At 35.4% G+C, this 27,559-nt stretch overlaps 1 protein-coding gene across 1 annotated transcript in view; it reads left to right on the top strand.

The window, feature by feature from the left end:
- The window catches only part of FARP1 (FERM, ARH/RhoGEF and pleckstrin domain protein 1), a 637,651-nt gene extending 615,409 nt beyond the window's left edge, over positions 1-22,242 (top strand). The window contains exons 18-27 of the mRNA XM_053707824.1: positions 4,906-5,143; positions 7,399-7,529; positions 9,172-9,240; positions 10,000-10,089; positions 10,754-10,836; positions 14,268-14,380; positions 15,074-15,237; positions 17,636-17,743; positions 19,247-19,398; positions 21,866-22,242. Of these exons, the coding sequence (XP_053563799.1) occupies positions 4,906-5,143; positions 7,399-7,529; positions 9,172-9,240; positions 10,000-10,089; positions 10,754-10,836; positions 14,268-14,380; positions 15,074-15,237; positions 17,636-17,743; positions 19,247-19,398; positions 21,866-21,947 (1,230 nt within the window). The 3' untranslated portion in view covers positions 21,948-22,242. The remainder of the gene's footprint in view (positions 1-4,905; positions 5,144-7,398; positions 7,530-9,171; positions 9,241-9,999; positions 10,090-10,753; positions 10,837-14,267; positions 14,381-15,073; positions 15,238-17,635; positions 17,744-19,246; positions 19,399-21,865) is intronic.
- The last annotated feature ends 5,317 nt before the right edge of the window (positions 22,243-27,559 follow it).

Here is a 27,559-nt window from a genome sequence, read left to right as displayed (position 1 = left end):
GGGTAATTTTAGTCAAGTATTTGTTCAAAAGTGTATTTAAATATGCACCGTGCACCAGCATTTTAAACACAGCACTTGCTTAGAGAGCCTAAGGTGCTTGTTCCAATTAGTAATGACTCAATTTGTTGCTGACATGGTACAAGCCCCACTGGCGCTCTGAGCAGCTGCAGTATGTAACATGCTGGTGCACTGAGAATATCTAGCTATGCTTCACATGCACGTGCAGAGAAAAATGCTAACACTAAAACAGTGATAACTTTTACAAGAAGCATTTTAGCTAATACAAATATATTGCAAATATGTTTCTATTCAAAGATGTAATTCATATAAGTGCATTTCAGTTTTGACCTGAATGTCCCTTTAAATACATTTTTGAAATAGCTGTAGCTTTTATAAGAAGAATATTTTTAATACATGTTTATTATAGAAATGATTCTATTCAAAACATGCATCCATGTGAATTCCAATTTTGTCTGGAATATCCCTTTAATATATGTATGTACCCAATTACAGCTACCTCATTTTCAACATTATATTAATTTGTAAACCTAATATTCTAGGTAAATTATATAATTATGAAACCTATCTGTGGAGGAAGGTTCAGGAAAACTTTATTAATAAACATACTTGTTCAGTAAATGCTGTATGTTCATACTGTATTAAAAAATAAAGATTTTATGTCGCTGTAAAGTGTGTTTTTTGGCTATATAAAGCAACTTTTTTTTCCAAATTAATAATTATAATAAATGAGGTTTAAACATTGCAACAAAGGAAAAAAGTAAAAATTAAAGGGATACTGAACCCAATTTTTTTCTTTTGTGATTCAGATAGAGCATTACATTTTAAGCAACATTCTAATTTACTCCTATTATCAAATTTTCTTCATTCTCTTGGTATCTTTATTTGAAATGCAAGAATGTAAGTTTAGATGCCAGCCAATTTTTGGTGAACAACCTAGGTTGTTCTTGCTGATTGGTGGATAAACTCATCCACCAATAAAAAAGTGCTGTCCAGAGCCCCAAGGCAGAACATAGAGTGATCTGAGATGTCATCGCAGAAAATGCAGCATGTCTGCAGAAAGAACAGGAACTGTTTGCACTTTAACTTTTCAGTGCTGCTCCACATTAGGCTGTTCTTTTTAAACAGAGCTGTTCTATGGCTGCATTGTATAAGTTTTCCTTAACACAGTGCATCCAGAGCAATGTGCTGTTTGAAGACAACAGTCAAATATGCAGTAGTGCTGCAAAGCAGCAGTGCATTGATTGTTATCTGGCTCTGAGATTTTTGCAAGCTCGTTCCCTAGCTTTTCACAGTCTGCAAAACTGTTTTCCTCTGAATGTAAGATGTTCGTATGAGCAATGCACCTTTTTTATTACTACATTTCTATATTAGACTAAGAGAAAAGGAAACAAATTAATTCAAAAGACATTTTACAATTACTTTTTTTGTCTGCAGCTAATTTGTAATTCAATTTTCAACTACTGCACTAGATTATACAACTTTAAATATTGCTTTATTCTCCAGTTAACCAACACATTGCAATTGATCTGGTGCTTTAGTGTAACTGACAAATTTACAATTTTATTTTATTTAAAAATGACCTGCAGAAAAATTTTCACAAAAAAAATCTCATCGCAGAAAGTGAAAAAAAGTTCTGTCTCTGGGGTCCAGAGTTCTGAATAAAAAAAGCTTAGATTCCTTCTTTTTCAAATAAAGATAGCAAGAGAACAAACAAATTGACAATAGGAGTAAATTAGAAAGTTGGTTAAAATTGCATTTTATATCTGAATCATGAAAGAAATAAATTTGGTTCAGTGTCCCTTTAAGCAAAATAATTATTTTGAAGATAAAACAGAGTACGTTTACAGCCAATGTTTTAGGAATTTTAGTCCATCTTTGTTTTTATTACTAGGGAATTGTTAAAAGATCAAAATAAATCAAAGCATGAAGCTAATGACCTTTATTTCACGGCTGCTGTGCTTTGAAGCATCAAGGCAAATGGGTAGAAATAAAACCAGGCTAATTATTGAAATATCAGACCTGCGATAAAGCCTCAGGGAAACATTCTAAATTAATTAGCTATACTCTGCAGGTCTTGAATATGTGGCATTTGTAAAATGTACTGCTGTTATTTTGATCTCGCTGAACAGACTATATCTGTCCCTAAAACAGATGAAAATAAAAATATCACATTGCAAAAACATAGAAAATTAAATTGGATTGATCACTTGAGCACAAGATGGATTTTATCACGGATCATTAACATGGTGATAGTTAATGGCCTATTCATTGTTAAATGGTAAATTAGATAACATTTTACTCCAAATGGCGCTTTGTTAATTTAAATAGTGGGGTTTGCTTTTTTTTAGTGATGCCAAATGGTAAATAACCCTCAATGTTTTCCAGGTTGCTCCTCTCTGCTAAAATGACGAAGCACGATTGCCCTAAAGTAGCATACAATATATTAAATTAAAATTTCAGTACTTTGATAGAAAAAAAGAAAATAAAGCTAGTACACATTTTGACCACAACCAGTGGAGAAACTGAGTAGAAGCGTCAGTCCAAGAATTGTGTTGTTCCTCCCCCAGACTTCAGATCAAATGCACCCCATTAACCACTTCATACAGAGACATGTAGATGAATGCATAACCCAAGTGACCCCTTTATATCAGCTACTTGTTCAGACTTCGAATAAATGCATACTGGCAAAAATCTTTTTATGCCAGCTGTATCCCGAGACCTCATGTTAAGTTTATACCATACAGGGCCCCTATATTGCTTTATACACTCTATATACCAAGTGTCTGTACAAGATGCATCCCCCAGCAACATGTCTAGAAGACAGACTAGATGTATACCCAATGCATCCTCTTTATGCAAGCTTAGTGCAAAGACCTCATGCTAGATGCATGCCCTTTAACCAGTTGCATGCCTTTAGAAAGACCTCATGCTAGATGCGTGCCACATGCATCCAGAGCTTAAACCAGTTGCATGCCTTTAGAAAGACCTCATGCTAGATGTGTGCCCTTAAACCAGTTGCCTGCCTTTTAGAAAGACCTCATGCTAGATGTGTGCCACATGCATCCAGAGCTTAAACCAGTTGCATGTCTTTAGAAAGACCTCATGCTAGATGTGTGCCACACGCATCCAGAGCTTTAACCAGTTGCATGCCTTTAGAAAGACCTCATGCTAGATGTGTGCCACACGCATCCAGAGCTTAAACCAGTTGCATGCCTTTAGAAAGACCTCATGCTAGATGTGTGCCCTTAAACCAGTTGCCTGCCTTTTAGAAAGACCTCATGCTAGATGTGTGCCACATGCATCCAGAGCTTAAACCAGTTGCATGCCTTTAGAAAGACCTCATGCTAGATGTGTGCCACACGCATACAGAGCTTTAACTAGTTGCATGCCTTTAGAAAGACCTCATGCTAGATGCGTGTCCTTAAACCAGTTGCATGCCTTTAGAAAGACCTCATGCTAGATGCGTGCCGCATGCATCCAGAGCTTAAACCAGTTGCATGCCTTTAGAAAGACCTCATGCTAGATGTGTGCCCTTAAACCAGTTGCATGCCTTTTAGAAAGACCTCATGCTAGATGTGTGCCACATGCATCCAGAGCTTAAACCAGTTGCATGCCTTTAGAAAGACCTCATGCTAGATGTGTGCCACATGCATCCAGAGCTTAAACCAGTTGCATGCCTTTAGAAAGACCTCATGCTAGATGCGTGCCACACACATCCAGAGCTTTAACTAGTTGAATGCCTTTAGAAAGGCTTCATACTAGATGCGTGTCCTTGAACCAGTTGCATGCCTTTAGAATGACCTCATGCTAGATGAGTGCCACACGCATCCAGAGCTTTAACTAGTTGCATGCCTTTAGAAAGACCTCATACTAGATGCGTGTCCTTAAACCAGTTGCATGCCTTTAGAAAGACCTAATGCTAGATGTGTGCCACACGCATCCAGAGCTTTAACTAGTTACATGCCTTTAGAAAGACCTCATGCTAGATGCGTGCCACACGCATCCAGAGCTTTAACTAGTTGCATGCCTTTAGAAAGACCTCATGCTAGATGCGTGCCACACGCATCCAGAGCTTTAACTAGTTGCATGCCTTTAGAAAGACCTCATGCTAGATGCGTGCCACACGCATCCAGAGCTTTAACTAGTTGCATGCCTTTAGAAAGACCTTTATTGCTAGCTCTATGCCCATTAGACCTCAGACTGTTTGCTTGCCTCCTGCACCACCCTACCAGTTTAAACCTTTTTATGTAGTCTTGGCTCTTCCTACAAATGGCATACAGCCTTATGCAACTTACACTACTGCACGTGAGAATCTGTAAGGCTGGCATTACAGCCAGGTAGTTTGAGTGTTGTACCAGTGCGTTCTTGGTGCATGAAAGGCAGCAAGCGAGACCCACACTAACCTAAATAATATGGCATATGATGGGTTTCCTGGTATGCTCTGGCCTTATCCAGTACTTGAGTAGCAGGATGCTGACAAGGCTGTTTGCTATTTTAGACACTTTGTACTTGGATACAAAGCTTGCAGGTAGCATACTGTACATGATACTGCAAAATGTATCAGAATATCCTAAAACACAGTTAGACACACCTCAAGATACTACAATTCCTCTGCAGTATTATATAGGAAGTATATTAAGGCTAAGAGTACTATGGCTCTCAGCAGCTTCACGACCGCATAAGATATATAGAATGTGACTCATTTGAGAGAGGAGTGCAGGTAAGTTAGAAAATGCTGCTGTTGATGTAAGCAAAGGGAGGTACTGTACATAACAAATGAGATCCTATATTATAATACTAACTCAGAATCATTTTTTATGAAGCTGAATTTATAATTTAGTACATATTTATGCGCAAATATTTATTTAGTTTTTTATTTTTCAGCAACTCACCAATAATCTACAGAAACATTATGAAGTATTAATGGAGCTTGAAAAGGCAATAAAAAACTCACGCAAATTGGAGATTCTATGCAGAGACTTTGAGCAAGAGAAGGTCTGCTATTTGCCCCTAAATTCCTTTCTTCTTCAACCTTTACACCGATTAATGCACTACAAGCAGGTTATGGAAAGGCTGTGCAAACATTACTCTCCCAATCATGTGGATTTCAGGGATTCCAGAGGTAATGAGAGGGACTAACTACAAACAAAAGAAAAATGCTGTTATCCAATCATATTTGACAAATACAAATGGTTAATTTGGTTATAATATGTACATGCAAATAACCAGTGGTGGGATTCTAACATTTTAGCAACAGGTTCTCTAACTTCTCTATAAAGCAGAACCTACACTGTTTCTAAATATTAGGAACAAATTCTATACAATTTCTAAATTTTAGGAACAGGTTCTTACGAACTGGCGAGGATAGGCTGAATCCCACCACTGCATATCATTTTTGATAATGGAAGTTTAATAAAACCAGATAATTACTGACTTCTAAGGCCCCCTAATGGTCTCAACTTAAAGGGACATTGTACACTAAATATTTCTTTGCATAAATGTTTTGAAGATGATCCATTTATATAGCCCCTCTGAGAGTGCTTTTGTAACAATGTATAGTTTTGCTTATTTTTTTAAAAACTTGCTGATTTTCACACTCCTAACCAAGCCCCAAAGTATCAGATGTAGACCCAGGTCTACAGATTTGTGCTGCTATTGTTTATGTAATGGGTCTTTCCATATGCAGGGAGGGGGAAAGTGTCTACTATTTCTTCTTTCCCAGCCCCTTTCAATGGATGTCCCAGCCTAACCTCATCAACTGTGCTAAACTGGGACCTTCTAAGTACATTTTTGAAAGGTTTTATATTGGATTTTTAGATCAGTATCTGTGCATATTCTTTTTTATAGTAGTGTCTATTACATGCCGTTATATGAAAATTGGTGTACACTGTCCCTTTAAACTCTTTGACCTCCCTCTATTATTCTGTACAAGTAGAGGTTCACAATTTTGATTCAGGTTGTGGTTGTAGAAATATTAATTCAGTGGGTTATAGGGTAAACACATTTCAAAACTGTAATCAGTGAGCATTTAAAGCCATGAATCTCATTTGAATTTAAAATAATACATTTTACATATTACATTATCATTTATTTCCAGTACTCAGAACCCACTAATAGATCAGCTTTTTAAGATATTTATGTAGGAGCACAAAGGTGAGTTAAACAAAGTGACTGAACTTTATATAATTTATACTCTAATAAAGATATCCTAAAATCCGACCTGTTAAAAGCCTCTTAAATTAACAAACATGATTCAGATAGAGCATGCAATTTTAAGCAACTTTCTAATTTACTCCTGTTATCAATTTCTCTTCGTTCATTTGGTATCTTTATTTGAAAAAACAGGAATGTAAGGTTAGGACCCTGCCCATTTTTGGTTCAACAACTGGAAATCAGCAAACGCTACCCAGGTGCTGAACAAAAATGGGCCGGCTCTTAAGCTTACATTCCTGCTTTTTCAAATAAAGATATCAAGAGAACAAAGAAAATTTGATCATAGGAGTAAATGAGAAAGTTGCTTAAAATTGCATGCTATATCTAAATCATGAAGGAACAAATTTGTGTTTAGTATCCCTTTAAGAATAAGCTTTAAAATTTAAACAAGCTCTAATTGCAAATGATCTCACTAAAATAATTTTATTATACTTTATTCATAATTACTCTGGTTAAACCTCTGACTTACAGTAGGTCTACTAATTTTCACACACTTTTCTTGCTTCACATAAAAAGTATTCCCTGATATGGGACATATTGTTTAGTATTTCCCTAATGTTGAGCATTTAATTTTCAGGAGATGTATAGACAATGTAATCATTTTAACCCAGTACTGTTTGTCAGTCTACTGTAATCAGTGTAGACATCCGTTCCGATTTTTACTTTTTCTACACAAGGCTAACAGAATTACTTTAGAGACCATCGTGGAGTCGTTTGATAATCATCAAACTACTTTAGAAGTCATTTGCACATCATCAGGCTGTAAACTCATCAGCTAAGGTAAAACATTCTGGGTGATGACTTCAGAATGATTAGCAGATTACTGATTACTTCACAAGCATAAACAGCCAGTGAATGACTCCAGAGTCATCTCATTTACATATTTCGGCCTGTGGGCATACTTCTGTATGGCTTCTTAAGAGTAGTCTGGAGTCATTGATTACTTAACAATCGCTCCAGGAAAATCATCCTTTTTAACTAGGGTAATGTCCGTTTTTGTTTTTGAGGGAGCTCTACTTTTATTTTTTTATTTTTTTAGAACTCAAAATCCTTCTCCTAAATCACTAAACACTTTGAATAAAAATAATGTATTCATAGATAACTGTGGTGTAATAGTTGCAGCAAATGACATCAATATTCTTCTTCTGATTTTCTTTTTATAAGCTGCTTTGGCAGAGATCTCTGAACTGGTAGCTCAACTTCACGGCACAATGATAAAGATGGCAAATTTCCAGAAGCTACATGAGCTTAGGAAAGATGTGACGGGCATTGACAATCTGGCAACCCCAGGAAGGGTAAGAGATGGTTGTTATATAGATTTTATATTTTTGCACTAAATTACTTGCGACTGTATAATTATTTCTGTGTATGATAAAATGTATTGACTGTTGTTTCATTACATTATTATAATATAGAAAAACACACAGTAGAATGCTCGGTCTAGCTAAAGTGAAGTAACAGAAGGGAAAAACAGAGACATTCATTAGAGTAGTTATATGCATCTCTGAACAAACGTGGTTTTATGAACCGTTTAGTTGCAATCAATGACAAGTCCTGTAGACTGGGAGGAGTTAGAGAGAGATGTAAGTCTTGGCCAGAGCAAAGAGATTAGGTGTCAGAATATTTTCAGATCACTACGGATAAATATGACGGCTCTGTTGCTAAAGCCTTTGTATGTTAAGAACAAAATGAATGGAGTAACAGAAAGATGCCGCAGATAAAGATAAGTTAGGAGTCTGACAAGGGCATTCATGGTGCATAGCGCTACAAACAAGCGGTAGGGTCAGTAAGGCCGAAGTTGCACTACTCAAGGTGTGATGTGAGGAGCAAGGGCATTTTAGTTCTATGGGAGTTAGGTTTATTTGTTTAGACTTTCATTATCATTTATCCCATTTTGTGTGGTTTTCTATGACTGACAGGAGGTTAAAGATGTTCTAGATGGAGCTGTTAAGATGAGGTGAATGGGCATCTAATAGGGTAGTAATTACGCTATGACCTGCATTTGTACCAATAGTTCTAGTGTGCCCTAATAACTACGCAGTAAGGCCTTAAAGAGTGCGCAATATTATTAAATGTCTGCACATGAATAATCACATTTTGTAGTGTAGATTAGTATGTAGGGACATAAAACACCTTCTAAATACAATACTTGTTTGCATTCTTACAAATAATGTACCAATCAAGTGTGAAAATATTCTCAATACCTCAACGCCTTTTTTTTTTGTTTGTTTGATCTGTTTCTCAATGGCCAAACTCATCCTACCACTTGCCTTATCTGGAGGAGCCTATCCAGACTTGTCACTGGAATAATCATTTATAATCTGTCATTTTATTTGCAAAACTCTTGTTTTGAAGTTCCTCATCTGATCCACCTCTATTAAAACCAATTGGGGACGGATATGTAGCAGAGTTAGGTTTAGGAATTCTTCAGTGTTCACATTTTTTATAGTTAAATTACAGGAAAGCGGGCAAAATAAATAATTAAATTATGCTATAAATATTGTTACTAAACAAATATAATTATTTTATATTACAATCTTAAAGTGTTTCCTGTACCTTTTTAACCAAGTGTTTTGCAGTCCTACCTGCAGGAGAGCTTCCTGTCCCCAGCAGTCTAAACAGAAGAGGCAAAGTGCTGTGTCTGTGAACATTGAACCCGGTGCACAACTCTCCTAAAATTCCCTCTCCCCTATGCACATATCACTCAAAACCCCCAATTCACATTTAAACCTCACCTCTTCAAAACCCAGTCTAGGAATTATATTAGAGAATGTTGTGAGGCAAACTTATGTTTGTAAAGATTACATTTCTGAGTTGTTGTTAAGCTGAAATGAATGCGCGTGTCATGATTGCTTTTTCTCATTGAACTGTAGCGTGCAGCTAACATGTTTGAGAATAAATGATCTCTGAGTTTAACGCTTGTTATCTTAATTCCAGGAGTTCATTAGACTGGGCAGTTTAAGCAAGTTGTCTGGGAAAGGCTTACAACAGCGCCTGTTCTTTTTGGTAAGCTAAGTTCATTATTTTCAGGATGGAAGTGTGTGCATTTATTCTGATTATCTAACGTTGTCTTTATTTTACAGGTGTTGTAGTTAGTGCCAAGATGTGTAATTACAACTGGAATATAACAATATAATGAGTTGTAATACATTTACTGTGGTAGCCAACTTCATTATGTATCCTCCGTAGCCGCGCTTCACTGTGGAACTGATTATTTTTCTAAAAAGATAACAAAACCCCTTGCTAATTGCTGCAGCCTGCCTTCCCACAACAGGCCATGGCTCAGTGATTTTAAGACAATAAGTAGCATTATAGAGAGAGAGAGATACTGTTGTGTGTTTTTGGTAGCTCTCTATATAAACACAGAACTATAAGCATAGATAGATACACATACACTATATTATTCTATTCAAAGAATATTATAGTGTTCTTCCCAACTGTCAGCTGCACGAATGAGATAGGTGTGATGCATATGGGGTAAGGAGTAGTTTGCTATAACTGACAGTTGTATAGCACATAGTGTTAAAGAGGGCTAAAAATTTCCATTGCTGAGACACGACCATCATCATGTGGGGCGAACCTGCAACACGAAAAGCATTGGAGGGCCACATTGTGTCTCCTGAGTTTGTTATAGCAAAGCAGCTCGTCTTCTAAGAGTTACATTTATGATTGTTATTATTACTAGTCTCATGTACAGAAGTAATATTACAGTGCAGTACCAACAACACTGTGCTAAGTATAAATCTGTGCATCTCTTTCTTGCAGTTTAATGATGTTTTGTTGTATACAAGCAGAGGACTAACGTCGTCCAATCAGTTTAAAGTGCACGGACAACTCCCCCTTTACAATATGACAGTGAGTATTTTTTATGCAATTTTTCGTTCTGTTCTGATTTGAGGAGCAGTAGGTTAAACAAATCTCTTGATTTCCCTCTCTTGGTGATAACTGCAAGTATTGAGCTGGCAGGGCCTCTTCAGACGAGCCTCACCTTGTTTACTGTGGGGGATGTTTAGTCGTCTCAGACAGAGAGACCAGCAACAAACCAGAAATCCCCTGAAATGGGGCGGATGCCAGGCTGGGTTCCAAAACACTTCAGCTTCAGAATAATGGCAAGCATGCTGCAGTAACCCCTTGTTATTCTCTAGAGCATTGTAGCGTACAGTTTCGCTATTTATTCATTAGCCTGAGCTACACTTTATAGCGTACAGGGGAAGATATAAAAACTATACAAAAGTTTACACTTCATTACATGCATACAATTGAATATTTGTAGCAAAGTATATGAAATTATAAAGAAAATATGAAATGGTCTAGCTAATCCTGTACTTGCTTGGGAACATATATATATATGAGAATGATTGTTTGTTTGTTTTTTCTGTATTTTTATGATTGGGGCTCTTACTGTGGAAAAATCCATAAAAAAAATTTCAATTGTGTTGAAAATTACCCTAACAGTTATTTCATTCACTAAGTAAATACATATGTGTTGTGCACAATTTTCTTTTTTCCCCAATTCTAGATAGAAGAAAGTGAAAAGGAATGGGGTGTACCGCACTGCCTGACATTACGAAGTCAGAACCAAGCTATAATAGTCGCAGCCAGGTAATGCGTTTGCCAGTGCACAGTCAATTCCGGTGTCATTTTTGATGATTTTTTTCTGTGTGCACAGATGACACCTAACTGCCTTTTCTGTAATGTAGAGCATCATTCCATTTCCTCTTTAGCTAACACCCTGGGGCTTCACATAATGGCAACTTCTGTATTTCTTTCTCTGAAAAAAACTGTTAGCTCTCATGATTCTTTATTAACCGCTTCAGCATATTGAATTGCAGGAGATAAAACCGAAACCCTACTAGCAAAAGCTGAGCTATAATCTCTGTAAAGCACAGGAATGATTTCACAAAAACACTATATGCAACAGCACGTCATACTTAAAGGGACATAATACTCATATGCTAAATCACTTGAAACTGATGCAGTATAATTGTAAAAAGATGACAGGAAAATATCACCTGAGCATCTCTATGTAAAAAAGGAAGATATTTTACCTCACAACCTCCTTAGCTCAGCAGAGTAAGTTCTGTGTAAAAAGTTATACTCAGCTGCTCCCAGCTGCAGGTAAAAAAAAAAAAAAAAAATGAAGAAATGAACAGCAGCCAATAAGCATCAGCAGTGCTGAGGTCATGAACTCTTTTACTGTGATCTCATGAGATTTCACTTAACTCTCATGAGATTTCATAGTAAGCTGAATAGGGAAATAATATGAGAGTGCACAAGGCTCATCCCCTAAGCTGTCCCAGGACAGACATACTAATATGCTGCTTAGAAATCCTTTACAATGGGAGGTGGCTACTGAGAAACTTTTGAGGTAAAATATCTTTCTTTTTTACATAGAGATGTTCAGGTAATATTTTCTAGTCAGCTTTTTACAGCTATACTGCATCACTTTCAAGTGTTTAAACATTTGGGTATCATGGCCCTTTAAAGGGTCATTTAATTAAAAAAATGTGGTGTGTTCTATTTTATTGTAAAAAAAAATTATCATGACTTTCTACAAAATTCACTATTCATATCTGAGCTTTTTTTATGGATAAATCATTGAGAGTTTTTTTTATCAGGGATATAATATATACCTATCCGTGCACACTTTTCACAGTTTTGCTAAGTTATAGCAGTAGCTCTCTACAAATAGCTGATGATGATAATAATACAGGGATACACCGCTTGAATGGCATATACCTGGTTATCTGTGATGTGATTACTCATATGCCAGATGTAAATTTTGCTTGTGCACTACTGTAAGGTGACATTTGAGACTTAGGACCTAATATTCTAAAGCTCTCTTGTCTTTCAAGCTTCTAGAAGATGCCTTGTCAGTATTACAAGGGATTGTTTTAAAGGCAAACTTTATTTTGGAAACTGTGTATCTCATTAAAGGGACACTAAACACATTTCATGCACCTCCTTCTAATCATTGGTGCTGCCATTATGGAACCCATTGCAGGTATCTGAAGGAGAGTGTGCAAACAGGTTAGCACTGGAATGTAGTGAAAGAAAGATTTCAACATGGCAGCACCCATCACTAGAGGGAGTAAACTCATGTTTTATGCTTATAACATGTATTTAGTGTTTAATATCCCTTTAAAGAGTCAGTTAAGTCAAAAATAAACTTTCATGATAGGGCATGCAATTTTAACTTTCCAATTTACTTTTATCACCAAATTTTCGTTGTTCATTTGATATTATTAGTTGAAAGCAAAACCTAGGTTGACTCATATGCTAATTTCTAAGCCCTTGAAGGCCGCCTCTTATTTCAGTGCATTTTTACTGTTTTTTTACAGCTAGACTGTGCTAGTTCATGTGTGCCATATAGATATCATGCTCCTCACTCCCATGGAGTTATGTTTGAATCAGCACTGATTAGCTAAAATGCAAGTCTGTCAAAAGAACTGAAATAAGGGACAGTCTGCAGAGGCTTGGATACAAGGTAATCATAGAGGTAAAAAATATATTAATATAACCGTGTTTGTTATGCAAAACTGAGGAATGGATAATAAAGGGGGATTATATCTATTTTTAAACAATACACATTCTGGAGTATACTGTTACTTTAAGGGGAGTTAACTAATATGTTTTGTGTTAAATGGAATACTAAACCCAATTTTTTTCTTTTATGATTCAGATAGAGCATGCAATTTTAAGCAAAAAATATATTAATATAACCGTGTTTGTTATGCAGAACTGGGGAATGTATAATAAAGGGGGATTATACTGTATATATTTTTAAACAATAAACATTCTGGAGTATACTGTCCCTTTTAAGGGGAGTTCACTAATATTTTTTGTGTTAAAGGGATACTAAACCAAATTTTTTTCTTTTATGATTTAGATAGAGCATGCAATTTTAAGCAACTTTCTAATTTACTCCTATTATCTCTTGCTATCTTTATTTGAAAAAGCAGGAATCTAAGCTAAGGAGCTTGCCCATTTTTGGTTCAGAGCCCTGGATAGTGCTTGCTGATTGGTGGCTACATTTAGCTGCCATTCAGCAAGCGCAACCCAGGTGATGAAAAAAAAATGGGCCAGTTCCTAATCTTATATTCTTGCTTTTCAAATAAAGATAGTAAGAGAACAAAGAAAAAAATATAATAGGAGTAAATTACAAAGTAGCTTAAAATCTGAATCATGAAAGAAAAAAATTGGGTTTAGTATCCCTTTTAATAAAATATACTTTCTTTACAATATGATGCTTAGTAAAATAAGCTGATGATTTCTCCATTTTGGCAAGTTTTTTCAAATCAGGCCCTTGGTGAGTATATTTTCCCTATATACAAGCAGTGGAGTGGAAAAAGATAAAATATTTTAAAGGGTGAAAATTTTCCTTTCACAATTCAGACAGCATGAAATAAACAAATTTAAAAAAATCCAATTTACATTATCAAACTTTGTGCAATCTTTTTATCTATACACTTTCTGAGGCACTAGCTCCTAATGAGTTCACAGTTTGTCTTTGATTTGCTGAAGGCTGTCACAGTATACAGGGGGCCGGCAAATGGAAGAAATTTGAAATTTATCAGAATTTCAAAAATCAGAAGCTTATTTCAAATTCAGAGCAAGTGCCATTAAATTGTCTTTTTACTATGCATTTCTTGGTTATGCAATTCTACTGTATTTAATGGTCCTGTAATAAAAATTGGCATAAGAGCAAAAAAAAATATGATCCATGCTATTTTGAAATAACCGTCATAAAGTTAGTATAGAGTGTATTGTTTTGCAGGGACATATATGTAGCAGACTTAGCCTTATGAAGTCAGGGTGCATTCCAAGTTCTGAGAATTAGAAGGTGCTCAGTTTTCAGAACTAAATTACATGAAAGGGGAAAAAATAACGACCATATAATGCAAATTAGTTTCATTATGCATAAATAAACATTTTATTAAAATCTCAACGTGTTTACTGCCTCCCTAAGGTAGCTGGATTTTCAAGGTTACTTTGTTTATTATGCATAAATGTGAATATGGTATTTATCCTAGTTCTCATGCTGAAATGGAAAAGTGGAAAGAGGACATTCAGATGGCGATTGATCTGGCAGAAAACAGCGGTGGTCCTGTTCCCGAGCTCCTGGCTGGTAGCCCCCCTGATGGCAGTAAGTAAACAGATTGCTGATTACATTAAATTAAAGAGCCTTTACACAAGACTGAGAAAATCAGCGAGAAGATACTGATTTCTTTTTTAATTGCACATTTATTTAAATAGAACCAATAATTAACTGAACTGTGTAAGGTCTTAGCCCTTCCTAATTCAGATAATCTACTCTGCAAATGTATTTCATTTGACTATAAATCCTCTGTCTAAAATGGTCATGTATATATGAATGATTTCTTTTATGCTGATATCACAGAATGAATAGTATACAGTGAACAGTACGTAGTGCTGTATATTCCTGTAAGTCTTCTGCTATTTCTATACAATAAAATACTATTCTCTTTTACACTATTGCAAAACTAATTTTACAACCAATTCAGAGAAAGTTTCATTATTTATTTTCTGGCAAACTTTTTATTTCTCATGTGCTCTAATAAATGAATGTTGTCAAAGTATATTTTCAAAAAAACAATAATAAATGTTATTTGAAATGACATTATAGTCCAATGGCTGCAATGAACAGGGTCTTGTTTTTTGATCTATGCAGTAAATGTGTCTGGGTTATCTGCATATTCTGAGTAGAGAGAGAAAAATTATAGCAGTATTTGACTTTGCCTTATCTGGATGACTATGTTCCTTTGCTTTATATATTTCTCATTATGTTATCTTCCCCACTGTATTGTTTATATCACAGAGTCCCCTGAGGATGGACCCGCTGACCAGGAGTCTGAGGATGATCTGAGTGCCTCTCGCTCATCTTTAGAAAAACAGTCACCTCATCGAGGGAACACCACAGTCCATGTTTGTTGGCATCGAAACACTAGCGTCTCAATGATAGACTTCAGTTTTGCAGTGGAGGTACAGTAACCAAGTGGAAGGCGCTATACAAAATGTGGCGCTGTTGGACTTTGCATATTTCTTAATTTGTTTGGCACCATCCATGGATGCAGTAGTAATTAATCTTCATGCATTCTGGTAATACAATAGACAAGAGTAGTATATACAGTGATCACTAGGGGGCAGCATATCCCCTTATATGTAGTGCTTTTTTTACGAATAAAGCTGAAATCTTTTATCTGCTTTCATGCAAAAGTAAAATGTAAAGCTCAAAGTAAATAAAAATCTATAACTGCACATTTTCAATTATTGATTTGAAAATTAAGCAAATATGTTGAATAGTTCACAGCTAATATATCAGCACTGCTAGACATTCGTCTTTTTTTTTTTTTTTACCTATTAATGGGTAACCTCAGGTTTTTGTTGCTGAAAAAAGTCAATTGTAGCAATTAAAAACTGAAATATCATAACATATTTTCTTAAACTGAAATATTAAGATTTTCTTCCACATGAAAGCTAATCAGCACAGTTTTACTTGTAGATCCCCAGATCTTTATTGTGGTGGTATATCATGGTGTGGATTAGATTACAGTAGAAAGTAACATAGTAAATTGAAAAAAAGACAGAAGTCCATAGAGTTCAACCTACACAACAGAGAGTGTTACCACAAAAACAGGATCCTATGATAATCCTCATTATGTCAGGAATTATTCATTGCGTAAAGTATACACAACAAATAATACGGCCGCCTGCAACATAAGCTACAAAATAATTGAGTGGATTTTTAAAAGGAAACAATTTTTACATTAAGCTAATCATTGCTGATGGTGTAAATTGTGGGTAAAGTGCAGCAGCTAGAAATACATAGATTCAAACTATTTTATTCCATAATTGTCAGTTTAAGCTTACCATATCCTTATCTTTTTAATTAAAGGGATACTAAACCCATTTTTTTTTCTTTCATGATTCAGGTAGAGCATTATATTTTAAGCAACTTTCTAATTTACTCCTATTATCAATTTTCTTCGTTCTCTTGGTATCTTTATTTGAAAACACAGGAATGTAAGCTTTGTAGCTGGCCCTTTTTTGATTCAGCCCCTGGGTAGCGCTTGCTGATTGGTGGCTAAATGTAAGAGTAAATTAGAAAGTTGTTTAAAATTGCATGCTCTATCTGAATCATGACAGAGAAAATTTGGATTTCATATCCCTTTAATGTATAAATGTCCACCAACCCCTGCAAAGAAGTAAAAGACATAAACTCCCCTACAGAACAGCATGGGACCTAGCTGAACATATTTGGTGAGCCAATGACAAGGTACATGTGTGTAGCCAACAATTACCAGCTAGCTCCTATTAGTGCAATGCTGATCCTGAGCCTACCTGGGTATGCTTTTCAACAAAGAGAACAAAACAAATTTGATAAATGAACAGTCTCTTAAAAATCACTCCCACTATCTGGAACATCTCTCTTCCTAATTGGCTTCAGCAGGGGGAATCGGATTAGAATCTACAAAGAAACTATTATTATTATGTTGCTAAGATAATGAAGGTGGCAAGTTTTGTCTACTTCAGACACAAGTCCAGATTGCCTCCTCCAAATTAGACAAGTGGTGGATGGAGTTTGGCTGTTGAAAAACAATTGCATCAAACCAAGTTGTCAATGCAGTCAAAATAAAGAAACAGAAATCACAAGACTGCAGTAAAAATCTTTTAATTACAAGGTAACTGTGTCTGTTTTATCATTTATATTAAAGGGACACTGAACCCAAATGTTTTCTTCATGTACTACTAGTATTCATTTTCCTTTGTTCACTTGGTATCTTTATTTAAAAAAGCAAGAATGTAGGCTTAGGAGCCGGCTCATTTTTGGTTCAGGACCCTGGATAGCGCTTGCTGATTGTTGGCTACATTTAGCCACCAATCAGCAGTACCCATGTACTATACCAAAAATGACCTGGCTCATAAGCTTACATTCTTTTTTCTTTTAAAAAAAAAATAGATACCGAACGAGAACAAATTAAAATTGATAATAGGAGTTAATTAGAAAGGTGCTTAAAAGTGCCTGCTCTATCTGAATCATTAAAGACGACATTTGGGTTCAGTGTCCCTTTTAAGAGCTGCATTGCAAGAGGCTGGCATACAAAATAAGCATGCAGTATATGCACATTGTATATCAGCATTTTCTGTATGCACTGTACGTATTACAAGTTAGTGCAATATACTATAATGCTCATGATGTGTAGAGAGACACTAAACCTCCACAATAATCACATTTTCACAGTGCTCATACAAGGCCGGCTGCTTGCTAATTACTTGGCATTGGGTATATTCACGTTTTCTAGCTTACACTGAAAATGATGAGTTTACTGAAAACCAGCACCTCTGTATGTCTCATTTTTTTTTTTTTTCCTATTTTCAGAATCAATTATCGGGAAACCTACTGAGAAAGTTTAAGAACAGCAATGGATGGCAAAAGCTTTGGGTGGTGTTTACAAACTTTTGCTTATTCTTCTACAAATCACACCAGGTAATGATTATGCTATTAGTTATACTGGGGGAAATGTCACAAACTAGTGTGTGTTATACACTACTGTGCACAAGTTAAAGGCAGGTGTCAAAATATGCTGTAAAGTAAGAATTCTTTCATAACTAGAAATGCTTATTTCTATGTAAATTAACAAAATGCAAAGTGAGTGAACAGAAGAAAAATCTAAGCCAAATCAATATTTGGTGTGATCACCTTTTGCCTTTAAAACAGCGAGCCAATCAGCAGTGGCCCACACACGACCCATTGTTCAGTTATTCTTTTCGAAATTTTTTTTGTAAATTAGGAGTAAAATTAGGAGTATTATTTTTAGAAGCCAGTGAATACTTTTTGGAGCCAGTGATAATGACAAACAAGGTGGGGACAGTCATACCAGCTGTCTTACAGAATTTAATCTAAACTAAGAAAATCAGATAGTTTCAGCCTAGAATAAGAAACTGGATGGGATTCTTTTCTCTGTGCAAACAGCAGCAAAAAACAATCTAAGGTGCACGTGTGATTAGATGCTACTAGCTCATTCACTATAAACCTATAAGCAATTAATATACAGTATGATATGAGCATACACTGATGTTTACTTACAACACTGCTTGACAAAGTGCTTACACACAACAAATTATTTGTATTTATTTGGCAAGGTAAAAAAATGATCAGTTTCATGAAGTTATACGTACAGTTGATAGAGGTTCTAGGAAGGATTATCAGTATAAACTGTCAGTATCTAAATATAAATAAAGTTGTGACGTTTAATCACTCCTGAATCTGTGTGTGTGTTTTATGCATGCAGATCATTTTAGCTTAACCCTTTCCTGACGATACTTATTTGTCTACATCAGAACAAAGTTCTGATGTAAGCAAATAATACAAAAATTGAAATCACGCAATCAGGTGATTTCAATGATGGGATTGTGTCAGGGGGGAGTGCCTATGACGCTAAGCATTCCCTCCAGCCCGGGATCCCATTCAGTAAGCGCCTATGGCTTCAGTGCAGCCAAATGGCTCGGACGTTCCATGCCGTCCTAATGGTGCTAAAGCCCAGCACAGTTTGGACGACATGAAATGTCCTAATAGTGGGAAGGGGTTAAGGGACATGAAACCAATTTTTTGTTTTCTTTCAGATAAAGTATCATTCTCTTTGTATCCTTTATTGAAGGAGCGGTAATGCACTACTGCAAGCTAACTGAACACATTAGGTGAACCAATGACAAGAGGCAAATATGTGCAATCACCAGTCAACTCCCAGTAGTGCTTTGCTGCTCCTGAGCCTACCTATGTATGCGCTTTAACAAAGGATACCAAGAGAACAAAGAAAATTAGATAAAAGTAGAAGACTGGAAAGTTGTGTAAAATTGCTCTGTCTGAATCGTGAAAGGTTTTAATTTTGAGTCTACTGTCCCTTTAAGTAAGTATGAATAGAATGTTCATATTGTTTCCTGCAAGGTTTAATAAAACAGGCGCTTTATGTACATTTCTTTCTTTTTTCAGGATAACCATCCATTGGCCAGCCTGCCTTTGCTGGGGTATTCACTCACTATTCCCTCCGAATCTGAGAATATTCACAAAGATTATGTCTTTAAACTTCACTTCAAATCTCACGTCTACTATTTCAGGGCTGAAAATGAGTACACGTTTGACAGGTAAATAGCAAACTCCATAAATGTGACGCAACATGAATTAACTGTCAATACAACATGATTTAAAGCAGTGATTTGCAACCTTTTTTTTGCCGTGGCACACATTTTTACATTAAAAAATCCTGGGGCACACCACCATCCCAAAATGTTACAAAATCACATATTGTAGCCTAATACAGGACATATATACAGTGTGTATATATATATATATATATATATATATATACACACTGTACTGTGCTGTCATGCCATGCCTCCTACAAACTATACATGACATATTGACATTCATTCACAAACACCCCCGCACTGTTGTCAGTCTGCCGCGGCACAACTGAGGATCTCTCACGGCACACTGGTTGAAAAACACTGATTTAAAGTCTCAAAATGAGCCTATTATTTATGTAAGTGTATCTTGTGTTTGTTGTTGAATACAACTAACTACAGTTATTATTTTATTTGTCAAAAACAGTTGTAAAATTGATGGTTTTGTGGCTTTGTGTATTTTCTTAAAATGCACACTATTTAGCAGGCAGTTTCTTTTTGTCTATATTTTACCACTTACAAAAGGATACTGTAAGCCCACACGTTTCCTGTGAAAGAATAAAACACAAAATGATCCTGGGACAATCTGGTCCTTTTTGTTCTTTGTGGGATTTAGCTGCACCTCAATAGCAATGTTAGGGCCTGGATGTTTGTCTGCAGTTAGATGGGAGAGTTATCTGGTAAGGGAACAAACTACGGCACCTCATAAACATTCACCTGCTAATGGCATATTTGGTCTAAAAGAGGCATAACCCTGAGTGAGCACTTTGTCAAGTAATTAGGCCTTGTTTTCTGTTACATACCTCTGTTTTGTTTTTGTTTTTCATTTAAATGTTTTACCCCTGATAACTTTGTGTTATGATACATGTTGGGGGGGGGGGCATTCTATTTTTTCTTCGCTACTGAAAAACAATTTATTTTCTAGTTATGAGCTATGGGAAAGTTATTTTGTCTCAAATGGAAACAAATTAAATACTCTTATTGTTATAAATTCTAATTGTATACAAATTATGATGATAAAAATATTAGATTTGATCAGAGTTTCAACAGAATAAGTTATGTTATCAGTACTTTTGCTCAGTAAGAAATAAGTAGCTGTATAAAGCAATTACCAACCCCTCTCTAGGTTTGTGCAGTAATTTGACCTGTAATGAAATGTGCTGACAGCACCATATTTTAGTGTCAAGCGTATCCACATGTAAAGGGACACTGAACCCAAATTTTTTCTTTCATGATTCAGATAGAGCATGCCATTTTAAGCAACTTTCTATTTTACTTCTATTATCAAATTTTCTTTGTTCTCTTGCTATCTTTATTTGAAAAAGAAGGCATTTAAGCTAAGGAGCCAGCACATTGTTGGTTCAGAACCATAGACAGCACCTGTTTATTGGTGCTGTCCAATCAGCAAGGACAACCCAGGTTGTTCACCAAAAATGGGCCGGCATCTAAACTTACATTCTTTCTTTTCAAATAAACATACCAAGAGAATGAAGAAAATTTGATAATAGGAGTAAATTAGAAAGTTGCTTAAAATCACATGCTCTTTCTATGAATCACAAAAGAAAAAAATTTGGCTTCAGTGTCCTTTTAAGGGATATTAAACACTAAATAGGTTTCATGCACCTCCCCCTAATTATTGGTGCCACCCTTTTGGAACCTAGGTTACACTGCAGATATCTGAAGGAGAGTCATACTTATGTAAATCCATGTCTGCACTGGAATGCAGTGGAAGCTAAATTTCAATATGGCATCACCCATGAGTAGAGGGAGGTGAATAACCTCAATATTATAAGTAAGATGTATTTAATGTGCCTTTAAGGCCTCCAGTAGGGTGAGGACCTGGTAAAATAGCCTAAGTCCCGTCTTAAAACTAAATTCTTTTAAAGAGGCTTCCTTTATTTTATCTGAGTGATGTTGCACCTTTTGGCCACAAGAGTGTGCTGTGGTCATTGCATTGTAATGAATTGCAACCTTCACTGGCTAAGAATAGGTTAATGCTTTGTTCCTATGCTATAAAAGGCTTGTTCTTATGCGATTAAAGGCAGCATGCCTTCTCTTTCTGTTGCGACAGGGATATCCAATCTTTTCAAATAACAGCCCACAAAAGAGCATCATTTTAACTCAGAGAACCATGGACATACTTTGAAAATATTGAAATACAATCTATGCTTCTAAAAAATGATTAAGTCTTTAACAAGATATATTTCACCAATCAACACAACCACAAATACTGAGAGAACTGGTCTGTAAATTAAGGGAGGAAACATCTGAATTCTTCAGTAGCGGATACATTGAGCCATACAAAAAGAGGAGAGGGTACCCTTACAATGAAGTTGGAAACTCAGAATTACATATAAATGTTTGTATATTATATGGTGTGTTAGACAAAGATCCAGCTATTTACAGGAGAACTCTTCTTTCTTTGCAGATGGATGGAAGTTATCAGAAGTGCCACAGACTGTGCCCCTCGCTCCCGCCTTTTGAATCTCAAAGAGTCGCACATGTACTGAGGGCCGAATCTTCCCCTTCTCTAATATTTCCAGCAGGAATTTGATACCAACCCCAGCTCTTGTTGAATTTTTGTAAAGACAGCAGCTGTTTCACAGAACTAAAGAATGCTGCTTTGCAATGACTTTTTCAGCATCAAGGGGAATTTGTTTTTAAATTTTTATAAATAGTTGACACGACAATGCTCTGCTATAAATTAACCAGTCGCTGACAGCAGACAGACTCGTATTCTGTACAAAACATTTTGACATTGTTTGAATTATTGTGTGCCAACATTAAAAAATACCTTGTCTCTAGTGTAATGTCAATGATTAGACTTTTATTCTTCTTCTGAGTTTCTTACTATTAAACGTGAACGTTTATGTACACAGGATACTAAAGGTCAATGTTTTACATATATTCTAAACTATAACGCTTTATTTCAAAGCAATATTCAGCAATGCATAGAGTTGTTTCCATACATATTTAAAGGGACAAAAACGAACAAATTTTATTTCATGATTTGGATATAACATACAATTTTAAAGATCTTTCAAAGTTACTTCTATTATCTAATTTCCTTCATTCTCTTATTATCCATTGCTGAAGGAACAGCATTGCACTACTGGCAGCTAGATGAACACATCTAGTTAGCCAATCACAAGAGACAAATGTGTGCAGGGACCAATCAGCAGCTAGCTCTCACTAGTGTGGGATATGTCCGTATTTGTTTTCAACAAGGGATACCAAGAGAATAAAGCACATTTGAAAATAGAAGTACATTTAAAAGTGTCTTAAAATTACAAGCTCTATCTGAATCATGCAAGTTTAATTTTAATCTTCTATCCCTTTAACAACAGTACTAAGCACTTTAATCAAAATATTATAGCTGCCAAACTTTACAAAAAATGTTTCATGTCATTTTACCAAGTATAGATGTTTGGCATTACTGTAGGCTGCATATATATATATACACACACACAATTTTATTTACTTTTTAACATACAATTAAAATGTTCTGTCTTGAAGACTGAAAATTATTTAATGTCTATTTCACTATTTGGATGTAATGTACAGGTCTAGAAAAAAAAGCATATATAGTTAATGTATATTCTTCTGTTTGTAGCACATTTGTTGAATGTTAGACTTCGTTTTTAGTAGATACAGTTCACTCTGTTTACAAATTATACTATATCCTCTAAGCTCTAAAGTCATCTCATTAGAAGCCATTGAGAAACATCCACTTTAATGCTTTGATTTGGTTTAGCTTTTTTCTTCTATGCAAAATATGTATTTTTCTTGACTTCTCACCAAATTAAACTTCTGGAAGCAATTCTAGATCCTTCACAAATACTCATCAGCCTGAATGGCAGAGTTTCCATTCCCTTTCAGTCTGGTAAAGACAGTTACAGTGAAGATCTGGATTTACTTGGTGATAATATACTATACCATATAGATTAAAGACCCAAGTTTTCACTGTTACCTGCAGTTAATGCACTGGAAATGATTATCTCAATTTTAGAAATTTTTTTTAGTGAAGACAAAAAAAACTAATTTGTATTTCTCCATGAATTTTTTTTTAAAGCAACTTAATTTCTTCCAAACCAGTTTTTCCCCCAAAGGTAACAACTGTGTTCCATACAAAACCAAAGATTTCCGATAATTCTTGGCCAGATGACCGTTTAGTGGTTGTATACTTCAGGCATATCGGGTGAAAAAATATTACCATTGCATTTAATAAAACAATTAAATACACTCCAGCAGTTAAAATGTCCTTTTAATGGGACAGTCAACATTTAGATTGTTATTGTATAAAAAGTTAGATAACGCCTTTATTACCCATTCCCCAACTTTGTACAACCAACATAGTTATATTAATATACTTTATAACATTTAAACCTCTAAATGTCTGCCTGTTTCTACGCCACTATAGACAGCCTCTTAATCACATGCTTTTTTATTTGCTTTTCACAACAGGAGACTGCTAGATAATGTGGTCCATATAGAGAACATTGTGCTCACGCCTGTGGGTTCTGCACAACACTAAAATGCAAGTAAATAGATAATAAATAAAAAGTCATGTGATCAGGGGACTGTCAAAAGAGGCTTAGATACAAGGTAATCACAGAGTTAAAAGTAAATTAATATAACCATGTTGGTTATGCAAAACTGGAGAATGGGTAATAAAGCGATTTATCTTTTTAAACAATAAAATAAATTGAGTTGACTTTCCCTTTAAGCTTCTCTGAAGTTTGTTATGAGAATTTAAATCATGTAAATTGTGTGACTCCCTCAAAAAGCAAAGGAGGAAGTTGTAGAGTAGGATGTTATAGCAAGTTTAGGAGGAGGTGATTGGGAAATATTCCTGTGTAAAAGAAGAGCTGAATATTTCTATCTTGTAGTGCTGAGGCATAAGAGGGATGTGTGCTGCTGTTTTGTAGTTTAGAATCAGGAACTTACATTTTATTCTGCATAATGGTGGGGAGCCCCTGAGGGGATGTTAAAGGGACACTGAACCCAGTTTTTTTCTTTTGTGATTCAGATAGAGCATGCAATTTTAAGCAACTTTCTATTTTACGCCTACTATTCATTTTTATTCGTTCTCTTGCTATCTTTATTTGAAAAAGAATGCATCTAAATTTTTTTGTTCAGCACACTGGACAGCACTTTTTATTGGTGGATGAACTTATCCACCAATCAGCAAGAACAACCCAGTTTTTTCACCAAAAAGGGGCTGGCATCTAAACTTACATTCTTGCATTTCAAATAAAGATAGCAAGAGAATGAAGAAAATTTGATAATTGGAGTAAATTAGAAAGTTGCTTAAAATGTCATGCTCTATCTGAATCACGACAGAAAAAATTTGGGTTCAGTGTCCCTTTAAATGGTTGGTTAGTTTGATCATTCTGGTTGATGCATTGGAAATTGATTTGAGGGTAGGGTTCCAGAAGAAGGAAGTGAAATGGTTTGGTGGTTTTGGAAATGGAAGGTTCAGATTCAGGTACTACAGGTTTCTGAAGGGAAGTGCTGCAGTCATCACTGCATTTTAATAACTTAGCAGCTGAGTAATTTAGGTTGTGTATTTTTTGGCACCATTATATAATGTGCTACTGTAAAAGGCCTCATCTGGTGTATGGCTACTACTGTAAGGCGAGTAAGAAACTTTCTTTCCTTGTAGCTTTCATCAGCATACCCCTATAGTGGGCTAGATTATGTGTAGATCCCTAACAGGTGCAAGTGGAAATAATGTTTATCGCCGCTGTTTGCATGCGTCGTTTTGTTTGCTTGTATTACAAGTTGAAAGTAATTTAAATCATTTGAAGTTAAAGCGTGTAAGGTTAGCGCAAACAAAAGTGTAAAAACATCAAATACATTACAAAGTACAGTTACTCATAATAACACCATCTAATTAAAAGTATTGCAAAAAATATTGCACACAAAAGCTATAAGGGCTCAAAGCTATGAGGTCTCAGGTCTTAGAAAAATAAGGCAGGTAAAGGGCTTTAACATAGATATATATACATGTCTAAATATGTATGTATATATAGATATGCCTATGTGTACATATGTAATTATATGTGTATATATATGCATTTACAGACATATATAAACATAAATGTATACATATATATATATATATATATATATATATATATATATATATATATATATATATATATATATATATGTGTGTGTGTGTGTGTGTGCATTGGAGCCCTTTGCAGTTAAAAGGACAGTCAAGTCAAAATTAAACTTTAATGATTCAGCTAGGTCATGTAATTTCAAACAACTTTCCAATTTATTTTTTTCATCAAATTTGCTTTGTCTTCTATTTTTTTTTTTGTTTTCTTTTAAAGCTTTTCCTCGGTAGGCTCAAACTGATACAGTTGAAAACCGCCTATTTTGACAGTTTTTAACAGTTAGACAGTGCTTGTTCATGTCTCATATAGATAACCCTGTGCTCACTCCATGGAGTTATTCAGGAGTCATCACCGATTGGCTAAAATGCATGTCTGTCAAAAGCACTGAGAGAAGGGAAACTCACTCCATGGAGTTATTTAGGAGTCATCACCGAATGGCTAAAATGCATGTCTGTCAAAAGCGCTGAGAAAAGGGAACAGTCTGTAGCAGCTTAGATACAAGGTAATCACAGAGATAAAAAGTATAATAATATAAGTGTTGGTTATGGATTACCTATCTTTTTACACAATACAAATTTTTAAGTAAACTGTCCCGTAGATAAAAACATGAAAAACATTTATGCAATATTTATAGTAAAGTGTTATATTGTGTATTTACTGTAAATATTTCACTTTCCAACGTTCTGCACAAAAAACATATGTTCTAAGTATTTATAAATAGATATTTATATTTATATATATATATATATATATATATATATATATATATATATATATATATATATATATAGTTGTGCTCTTAAGTTTACATACCCTGGCAGAATTTATGATTTCTTGGCCATTTTTCAGAGAATATGAATAACACAAAAACTTTTCTTTCACTCATGGTTAGTGTTTGGCTGAAGTCATTTATTATCAATCAACTGTGTTTACTCTTTTTAAATCATAAACAGAAACTACCCAAATGACCCTGATCAAAAGTTTACATACCCTGGTGATTTTGTCCTGATAACATGCACACAAGTTGACACAAAGGGGTTGGAATGGCTATTAAAAGGTAACCATCTTCACCTGTGATCTGTTTTCTTGTAATTAGTGTGTGTGTATAAAAGGTCAATGAGTTTCTGGACTCCTGACAGACCCTTTCATCCAGTGCTGCACTGACAATTCTGGATTCTGAGTCAAGGGGAAAGCAAAAGAATTGTCAAAGGATCTGCGGGAAAAGGTAGTTGAACTGTATAAAACAGGAAAGGGTAAAAAAGATATCCAAGGAATTGAGAATGCAAATCAGCAGTATTCAAACTCTAATAAAGAAGTGGAAAATGAGGGGTTCTGTTGAAACCAAACCACTGTCAGGTAGACCAACTAAAATTTCAGCCACAACTGCCAGGAAAGTTGTTCGGGATGCAAAGACAAACCCACAAATAACTTCAGGTGAAATACAGGACATGTGGTGTGGCTGTTTCAAGATGCACAATAAGGAGGCATTTGAAGAAAGATGGGCTGCATGGTCGAGTCGCCAGAAGAAAGCCATTTCTACGCAAATGCCACAAAGTATCCCGCTTAAAATACACCAAACAGCACAGAGACAAGCCTCAAACCTTCTAGTACAAAGTCATTTGGAGTGATGAGACCAAAATTGAGCTTTTTTGGCCACAACCATAAATGCTACATTTGGAGAGGAGTCAACAAGGCCTATGATGAAAGGTACACCATTCCTACTTTGAAACATGGAGGTGGATCGCTGATGTTTTGGGAATGTGTGAGCTACAAAGGCACAGGAAATTTGGTCAGAATTGATGGCAAGATGAATGCAGTATGTTATCAAACAAAACGCCTTATTTTCCACTTCTTGATTAGAGTTTGAACACTGCTGATTTGCATTCTCAATTCCTTGGATATCTTTTTATATCCCTTTCCTATTTTATATAGTTCAACTACCTTTTCCCACAGATCCTTTGACAATTACCTTTTCTTTCCCCATGACTCAGAAT

The sequence above is a fragment of the Bombina bombina genome, chromosome 3 (assembly GCF_027579735.1).
Source record: "Bombina bombina isolate aBomBom1 chromosome 3, aBomBom1.pri, whole genome shotgun sequence".
Taxonomy (NCBI): Eukaryota; Metazoa; Chordata; class Amphibia; order Anura; family Bombinatoridae; genus Bombina; species Bombina bombina.
Note: the sequence above shows the minus strand (reverse complement) of the source record. Positions and strands in the feature narration are given on the sequence as shown.